This window comes from Thunnus albacares, chromosome 2, assembly GCF_914725855.1.
Source record: "Thunnus albacares chromosome 2, fThuAlb1.1, whole genome shotgun sequence".
In the NCBI taxonomy this organism is placed as follows: Eukaryota; Metazoa; Chordata; class Actinopteri; order Scombriformes; family Scombridae; genus Thunnus; species Thunnus albacares.
Genome location: NC_058107.1, coordinates 30213339 through 30222117, shown reverse-complemented (window position 1 = coordinate 30222117; position 8779 = coordinate 30213339). Strand labels below are relative to the sequence as shown.

The 8779-nt window shown below is 38.4% G+C and overlaps 1 protein-coding gene across 1 annotated transcript; it reads right to left on the bottom strand.

Moving 5' to 3' along the window:
• Window positions 1-5664: 5664 nt before the first annotated feature.
• Window positions 5665-7363, bottom strand: LOC122971068 (gamma-crystallin M2-like). Its single transcript, XM_044337518.1, has 3 exons — window positions 7154-7363; window positions 6115-6357; window positions 5665-5979 (listed from the first exon to the last, which is right to left on the bottom strand). Exons 1-3 carry the CDS (start codon window positions 7346-7348, stop codon window positions 5701-5703), a joined length of 717 nt encoding a protein of 238 aa, XP_044193453.1. The 5' UTR covers window positions 7349-7363; the 3' UTR covers window positions 5665-5700.
• Window positions 7364-8779: the final 1416 nt, after the last annotated feature.

Below are 8779 nucleotides of genomic sequence, written 5' to 3'. Positions count from 1 at the left end.
AATCAGGAACAGGTACAGGATGACAGAATAACAGGGACAGGTAATCAGGATCAGGATCAGGATCAGGATCAGGATATAGGTAACAGAATACAGGCTCATTTAGCTAGAACACAAAGGCATAAAGTAACATTGACAAACTGGCAAGGAATGAATTGCAGAGGAGCGGTATATAAGCTTCTGGAGCTGATGAGGTAATGAGAAGCAGGTGAGGATAATTGGGGAGTGGCAACAGGTGAGCAGGCGGGTGTGGGAACCAGGCAAGAAAGTCTGGGGGCATCTGGTGGACAGGTGGAGAACAGCAAAACCAAGGGACGAGGGGCTGAAAGCAGGGAGAGAGGCGGAATGGGCAAAGGAAACAACATAAACAGAACAGAGGCAGGAAACGTGACAGTATGCAGTAATTGTTGTGTAAATACTTGTTTACCTGACTTAATTTGTACTTCAGTATACTTGCAAAATGTGTGCCATGTTTGAATAAATTTGTTGTATATTTGGTGAACATGCAGGTATATTCATAAAAAGTACTTTAATTTCTATACTGGTTAAAATCTTATATTAAGTACTACCTGAGATGATCTATCCAGTCTAATTGAAGTTATTTTTTTTGTTTTTATAGTTTGTGTTGTTGCAATTTGCTTGTTTTTGTGTTGTGTGTGTTTTGAAGTTCATTGTCAGTTTTGTATACATTTTGGAAATATACTATAACACAACATGAAATGTCATTTAATAGCTAACTCCTAGGGAGGTCTGCTCAACTGCAAAATAAAATTGCAAGCATAAAAACTAAAAGAGGCAAAAGACAGTCATGCAGTGCAGACTTTACAATTGTAATTCACAATTACAATGAATAAAGATATATAAATATCCCCTTTTTGCAAAATGTTATGCTTGTTCGTTGCATGAAATTACATGAAATGCATTGTATTAAAATGAATTATGGGGGTCTTTAATCGGGCCAGGGGTTGGTGTCACAGTAGAGCTGGCCCAGGATCACCAATGTGACTTACAAAAATATCCAATATTAAAAAGCTGATGTTTTTGCTTTAGTTTGGCCCCATTTAACTGGCATTTAAGCCATGACTTGTTATATCTCATGCTCTTTGTTTTACTAGATGTTGTCGGTACCAGTTGCGTCTAGTGAATTGTGTGACTTTACCAAAAGACCTATACAGCAAGAATATTTAAGTATATTTCAAGTATATTCAGCATACTTGGAAGAAAATGCAAAGTAGCAGCAGAGCTGACTTAAATTTCTTGTGCTGATGAGCATTTTTCAAATAGATACACCAGAAATTTTATATGTCTCAATTTGCTGTCAAAGAAATATAAAGTGAATCACAAAGAACATATTAAAGTGTGTTTATAATGGACTTAAACACAGTCAAATCTATATCTATGGTGGCCACTTAATGATAGAAAAGCAGGTTTTTGGAAGGAAGGAACTTTATTGTCCACACTATAGAGAGTCATCTTTGGTTTCCCCACACAGAGCCAAAAAACAACACAAAACAGGATAATTGACAATACAGAACACCACATCAACAAACATCACTTAAAATACATAAATACAGTAAAAAAATAGTTAAAATACAGGGTCATTTTTTGGTGGCTCTTACTTGTCTATAACGCCTCCCTGAGGGTAAAAGCTTTGACAGAAAGGTTTTTACAACGATCCATGACTGGCAGGTAAACATACTTTTTAAATATACTGTCAGAAATTATACTTGAGTAGACTTTTTTTAATCTTGAGTCAAACTTCCCCAACTCCAGACTCAGAATCTCTCCAGTGCTCAGCATTAAACTTTAATCCATCTGTCCCACTTCAGAGTAATTTTCACACTCTCAGAAGTCATAATCATCGACGCAGACGTTGCCTGGAAAGTGTGTCCTCAACAGTATCGGTCACAGCACTTTCTCCACACAATACACTTGCTATCTCTCTGTCGGACGGCAGGTCCCAGTCCATCTTTTCCTCATTAAGCATATGTCTCATTTTCCATTTCAGACAGCAGATAGCATAGAAGTGCACACAAAAGCACTATTTTCAGGCACTTCTGCTCATCTCGTCTAAAAGTCTAATGAGAACGGATCAAATATAACTCGACACCGAGGGGAGACAAAGGGAGACGTAGCCCTGGGTGAGAGATGAGGCGAGGCAGAACAATGGACCTGAATGTGCTGTCACTGCGGCGGTATGGAGCAGGACCAGTGAATGCAGATGATTCTGTAATGAGGGATTAAGTGGTGGATTATGGGTCTTTATTAAGATGTTTCTGATCCTCATTAGGCTGAATCTCGTATCAGGGCATTGATTCCCCTCTCGCTCGCTGGATTGGCCGTCCTCTGGAGGAAGAAGAGAGGGGAAAGAGAAAGGAAGATAGAGAGACTTGCTACTAATATGTTCCTCTGAGGCATGTAACAAAAACTACAAGCGTGTATTAATGTTGGCAAAGAAAATCAGTATTTTATACATAAATTTTATAGACATTTATTTTATTTTTGCTTTTTTTAACTGGTTCCTAAGGTCACACAAAGGAAAAGGAAAATGCAAGCAGTGTGCAAATAGCAGATGGTTCTGAACACTGGAAAATGTCACACAACCTACAGACAGCACTTCAACACACTTTTAATCTGGGGCTCTACTGAAATGTCTTACAGTATTACAGTTCAAGAAAATCCTCATTTGTCTTATACTAGCCCTTATGCAGCCCCTCAGTTCAGCCTCTGTCTGAAACAGGCCGTTTTAGCTCCTGTCTCTTTAAGGCCCCCCTCCCGGTGAGTCCACTCTGTTCTGATTGGCCAGATCTTGGAAGCTGCCCCATAGCAGACACTCATGAGCAACGTCAACAAACCACAAAACAAACAGTAGTGGTCGGATTTCACTACTTTTATTGTTCCTTAATCAAAATGTCAACTTCTCCAATTCATCTGTAAATGTTGGAGCCTAAATCCAATCTGAAATATGAGAGTGGACAATATGAACAAAACATGGAAAAACCTTAACAACAACCTTAGCAACCAACATCAGCTTGTCGGTTGCTAAGGTTGTTGTTAAGGTTTTTCCAAAAAACATTGCAAACAAAGAGTTCAGAGCAGGTTGAAGCCCCGGCTTTTGACTCACAGGGAGCATTTCTATGTTAATCTCAAGTTTTGGAACTTTTACCATGTTTAACATTATCCAACATTATAAGTATATAAATAACAGAAAATCACAAAAAATATAATGTCCCCTTCAAATGATTTCATGACTTTAACAAGGCTAACAGCCTACAACCATGCTAGCAGCTCTGTGAGGCTGTACTTATGCACAGTATCTAAATGCTAACATGAACATACAATAAAAATACATTTTTGAAAGACGTTTTTTTTAGGGTGGGGGTCGGGGGGTCATTTTACCTTTATTTGTTAACGTTAGTGGAGATGCAGACATGAAATTAGGTAGTTATGATAATGTGCTGATAACATTCCTGATTTGATTCCAACTGGGAATCTTTATATCTACTTACTCCACACAGTGCTAACATGCTAACTAGCAGGTTCGATGTTTACTATGTTAAAATCATCTTACTTTAGCAGGCATGCTAACATATGCTAATTAGCATGCTAACATGCTCACAATGATGATGCTAATATTATGTAGTTAAGCAGGTTTAATAGTTGTCATTGTCACCATCTTAGTATAGCATATCAGCATGCTAACATTTGCTAATGAGCAACTAGACACAAAGTACAGCTGAGGCTGATGGGAATATCATCAGTTTTGCAAGCATGTAGTCATGAACCAAAATATTGGACAAATTGAAATTTTGATGCTGGCGTTAAGGCGTCTTTAGACTGCAATAACAATGATCATGTAAGTTTACTGCATGTCACATTGCAAGACGCCTATTAGTTGAAATCTGTGTAAGACTGTATGATATCAATTTGAGGCCGTCAGATTGTGAGAAACTTACGAAATGTCATACTGGCCAGTGTATTCTGTTTTATTTAATGTCATCGTATTCTGATTGATTTGCTTGTTGTGGGTCATAGCAGCAGTCACATTGTGAGAATGATCGTGAGATGGTCTTGAATTTCTGACAGAATTTTGCTTCAAGCTGTCTTTGGTCACCAAAGCTCCAAACAAACAACTTTCTGTGGAACAGTGAGATCAAGGACCACCATTTTGGATTGATGACCAAAGATTTCACCACGTTTATTTCACAATAGTCAACTTTCATCTCAGTCAGCCCAAAATTGTAGTTGAAAGGGGCCTTTACATGTAAAGTACGGTGGTCAAAGTTTCTTATAATTACTCCTAGGGAGAACATGAAAGGGAGCCACACTACTACAGTGACTAAAGGTTCATATGAAATATCTTAAGTCTTACCTGAACAATCCTTTGCCGTTTTGTGTATTGTTAACAGGCATTTCTAATATATTATTCAGAGATAAAAAGACCAGATCCTGGTTGTGTGTTTACCTCTGTTATTGTATTCCTAATGAGAACAGGGCTGAAGGAAACACACAGGCTTGCAGAAACAAACCCAGACAAAAACAATATTTACTTCTCATAACAACTCTGAGCAAGATTGAAGCCAAGTGGGAACAGTGTTAATACAATCAGAGAATCTCAGCGTTTCCAGTATTTATATGACAATGTCCATAGTTTACTATGAACAACGCTAGACACAACAATATGACTTCCACTCTGACTTAGACTAAACTTCCTCCAGCCCACTTCAGTGACTTTAGCTGACACAAGCTTCACTTTATAACTAGAGTGCAACAATTCCAGCAGCTTGTATCACTAGTTCTCAGCTGTAAATCAAAAGGCTGCACAGATGGTGAACAGCCCTATTGCGTAAAATTCATGGAAATCTACCCTCACACTTCTGACACACCCGCTCACCTTCTCATTACTGCATGTTCACTGTTTGTGATGCTCTTCTTCACAATAAAAGAGGCGTTTTTGGGGCAAAATTTGAGGCCACGGTTTGTGTTCTTGTATCGGATTGCATCATATTCTCCCATATTGTCTTAGATATTACCATAATGTTAGCTCAAATCTATTTTTTCATTCATAAATACCTCATCAATCATAAATAAATGAGTGATTAATTGTTAATGAAGCTTTCAGGAAGCTGAAAGAGTCTATTCTTTAGGCTTACTTAAAACAGGAGAGCGTAACAGCCATTGTGATTTCAATGAATGTTATTGACTGTGAATAATGCATGTGAATGTGAAACACTTTTGAGTGGTGATTTTTTAATTTTTGGATAAATACGGGTCAAATTAACACTATATTTATAAAGATGTGCATCAGCTGCCCACACACACATAAGAAAAGTTGAAATATTTCCATTTTTGTATATTCTGGGTCACTTCAGGAAAAATTATTACATTTCAGGCTAAAATAGTAGTGTTTAGAGAGGTTTTGCTGCTCTCAAATGTAAAAATGGGTCTAATTCAACTTGAACAGTATGTTAGGGTTAAAATAATCTGGCATACACAGTTGCCAAGTTGGAGAAGCAGACTTCAGATCAAAAGGCTGTTGATTATTGTGAAAATCTGGGTGGGAAAGAGTTCATCAGCAGCCACCTCTAATTTATGTAACTGTGTGGATGTGTGTAAAAGACCATGTGTGCTCACTTGGAAGAAAAATGATTTAAATACATCATCAGCTTAAGTTATGACAGCTTTATTTAGTGCAAAGAGAGTCTAATAGCAGGAGTCGGTGATGCGCCTCATGCTCATGAACCTCATGCCGCTCATGCCCATGTTAACAAAGCTCCTGTGCTCGCCGGGCCTCATGTACATCATCCTGCCTCTGAACTGGGGCTGCTCGAACATCAGCCAGTGTCCCTCCATCACATTGCAGGACATGCAGTTGGACATACGGAAACGCTCCATGATGTTGTCACAGTCATCCATCAGCTCGGACATCTGACCAGCGAAGTTCTCCCTCTCGTAGATCCTCATCCTGAAGGATCCTCTGTGCTGTGGTGCAGAAGAGGAGAGAGCTTAACTCAAAACATGTCATCACATTTACAGCATGAGCTCTATAAGGCTGGATATAAATAATAATTCAAGAGGTGTCATCTACAATAAATCAAGCCCGTAGAGGGATCTTACCATGGGGATCATGCGGCAGGACTTGATGCAGTCGCTCATGCCCACCATGCTCATGTAGTCAGCGTACTCGCCCCTCCTCAGGAAGTACTGGTTGCCCATGTAGTTGGTGCGGTCGTACACCATGAAGCAGCCTCTCTCCACCCTGCAGGACTGGCACCTGCTCAGGAAGGAGGACATGTCGGGGCAATCGCTCATGCACTCATAGGAACGACCCTGGAAGTTCCTGTCCTCGTAGAAGATGATCTGAGGGGAGAGGCATTAGCTTTGGTTAGCACTTATTCAAGATGAAAGCTACACTAGTTTCTCGTTTTGAGGGGAAAATAGGAAACACTTTCAGTATCGGTGAGTCCAGCTTTCCTTGGATGTACTCCTGTTGAAGAGAAAGCTTGGGTTGTACTCCTAAATTTACACTGAAGCGCAATAACTATTTTTTATGGCCACTTGTAGGCAGCAGAAACAAGCTGACATACAGGTGTATCACTTTTTGAGTTGCCTATCGACACATCCAGCAGACCAGGAGCAACATTAGCATTTAATAACAGTTGTGTTTCTAGCCATCTGATGAATGTAAGTCCAACATCCCCATGTCTTTTCAGCTCTGTTTTTGTTCTACTCTACACTAACTCATGAGGGAAATATCTGGCTCTTTAACTTGGTGCTGGGCAGGTAGTGTTTTTAGAGGTTTTACACTGAAAACAGCTGCCTGTTGTGGCCAAAAATGACCGTAAGAGAACCAAAACAGTGAAGTTTGGGGCCAGAAAACTGAAACAATGAGCTTTAAGTTGCTATAAAGCTCTATAGAGCTGAGAGGAACTGCAGAGTCAGATGTGTTTCTCACTACAAGTGACTCTTTTCACACTAAATATAATAAGTTGATTCCTTGTTATTATAAAAAAAAATACTGATTATAGCTGCTTTAAAGTGTTCCAGCCAAAAAAAGGGACAATTTCCAGTTTATGGTTTTAGTGGTAGCTGAAACACCAGGAGCCTCAGAATATATGAAAATATAATATCAATGAAACTATCAAAGAAAGCTTACCTTGCTCATCATGCTCATTCCAGTGGAAGTCATGTTGCCAGTGGGCTGTTGCTGCTGCTGCTGCTGCTGCTGATGGAATTGCTGCTGCTGCTCTTGCACCGAACTGTACTCCACCTGGTTTAACCCTTTCCTTTTATACCTGACCCACAGACCGCTCCTTTTGTCCAAAACCCCCTGAGCCAGCAACAGTGTCATAGAAATGCACAGAATATGATGGGATTGTCCATATTTTCGGGGGGCCGGCGGGGTCAGAAATGCTTTCAGCAGCCGTTTCTCGTACAACGCCGGGGGCAGGGGGGTCACGGAAAGGGTGAAAGGGTTAACAATTGGAGGTCACACCTTGACTCTATTCAGCATGACGTGTTGTTTTGTCAGCAACAACCTCTTTGTTTTTTGTTCCGGACACATGTTGAATAGTGTATCATGTGGAGAGTGACAGACTTGAGCATGTGGAAGGTGTTTGTTTGAACTCTGAGTTTTCTTTTTTTTTTAATACTTACAAAAACAGCACAGATCTACATGTAAAAGCACAACAGTTAAACATGAAAAAAAGAATCTACAGCAAAATCTGTGTATGAAAAACATGGTTTATTCTGTCTGTTATTATGAGGTTGATTGCATTACTGATGTGTAACTTAAGCAAGTATAGACGTGAACATCATTTTAAAGTATTTTTAGGTATAAAAACACAATTCTGAGTTGTATAAATTATGGCTGGTGGTTGGAAGATGTGAAGTGACACGTAAATAAAACATTTTCCAAAAGAAAACATATATATATATATATATATATATATATATATATATATATATATATATATATATATATATGCCATTTGCATCAGTCTGACATGACTTTTCTTGGATATCGTAAATAAATTAAGTATGCCTTGCAAGGAAAATGCAGAGTTAATAAGTCATAGTTTTAAGTTAAATTAACTGAATAAACTGAATTAATAAACTTCAACGGTTTAAGTCAGTCTGTTCCCTCAAACAATTTGAAGGACTAACTCATCAGGTTTTACAGTGTGTGTAAGACCATTTTTCATATTTTTTTCCAGTTTCTTGATACCTTTTCTAAGAGGCCACAATGCTCAAAGATACATTTCTTTAATTTAATTGTGAGGCATATTACATGTTTGTACATATGAAAGGTGGTGTTTTTTATCTAAAGAAACCTGAACTCTCTGGACAGTCAACACCTTTAATTTCCTGTCCTTGTACATACGCTACAATATCTTAAAAAGGAAAACTTAAGGTATTTTATTCACAAACAAATACATTGGATGTTGTACAGTCATTTAATTCCAGTCTCTACTGATTATGACAGGCAGTGACGTATTGACCAGTTATAAATAGTCTCATACAGTTACATTTACTATACATTTCTTAGTACTTTAAAAGTAAATGTAGGCTAATGGAATAAAGGACGTAGTGAAAGAAGTATTGAGATCCTTTATGTAAGTAAACGTGGCAATAATATAGTATAAAAACACGATTACAAGTAAAAGTGCGAAATTAATGGGTAAATGTACAAAAGAATACCACTTAAAGTAAACCATCAAAAGTAAAAGTAGGCTACTCAGAGTGTTATATTCATTTTATTTGCATTATTTTACTACTTCTA

Excerpts from the sequence above, each read along its gene's own strand:
- LOC122971068 (XM_044337518.1), bottom strand. The coding sequence starts at position 7,348 with ATGACACTGTTGCTGGCTCAGGGGGTTTTGGACAAAAGGAGCGGTCTG. Across the intron at positions 6,358-7,153 it reads GAATGAGCATGATGAGCAAG|ATCATCTTCTACGAGGACAG; the intron begins GTAAGCTTTCTT and ends CTCTCCCCTCAG. Across the intron at positions 5,980-6,114 it reads CCTGCCGCATGATCCCCATG|CACAGAGGATCCTTCAGGAT; the intron begins GTAAGATCCCTC and ends TCTGCACCACAG.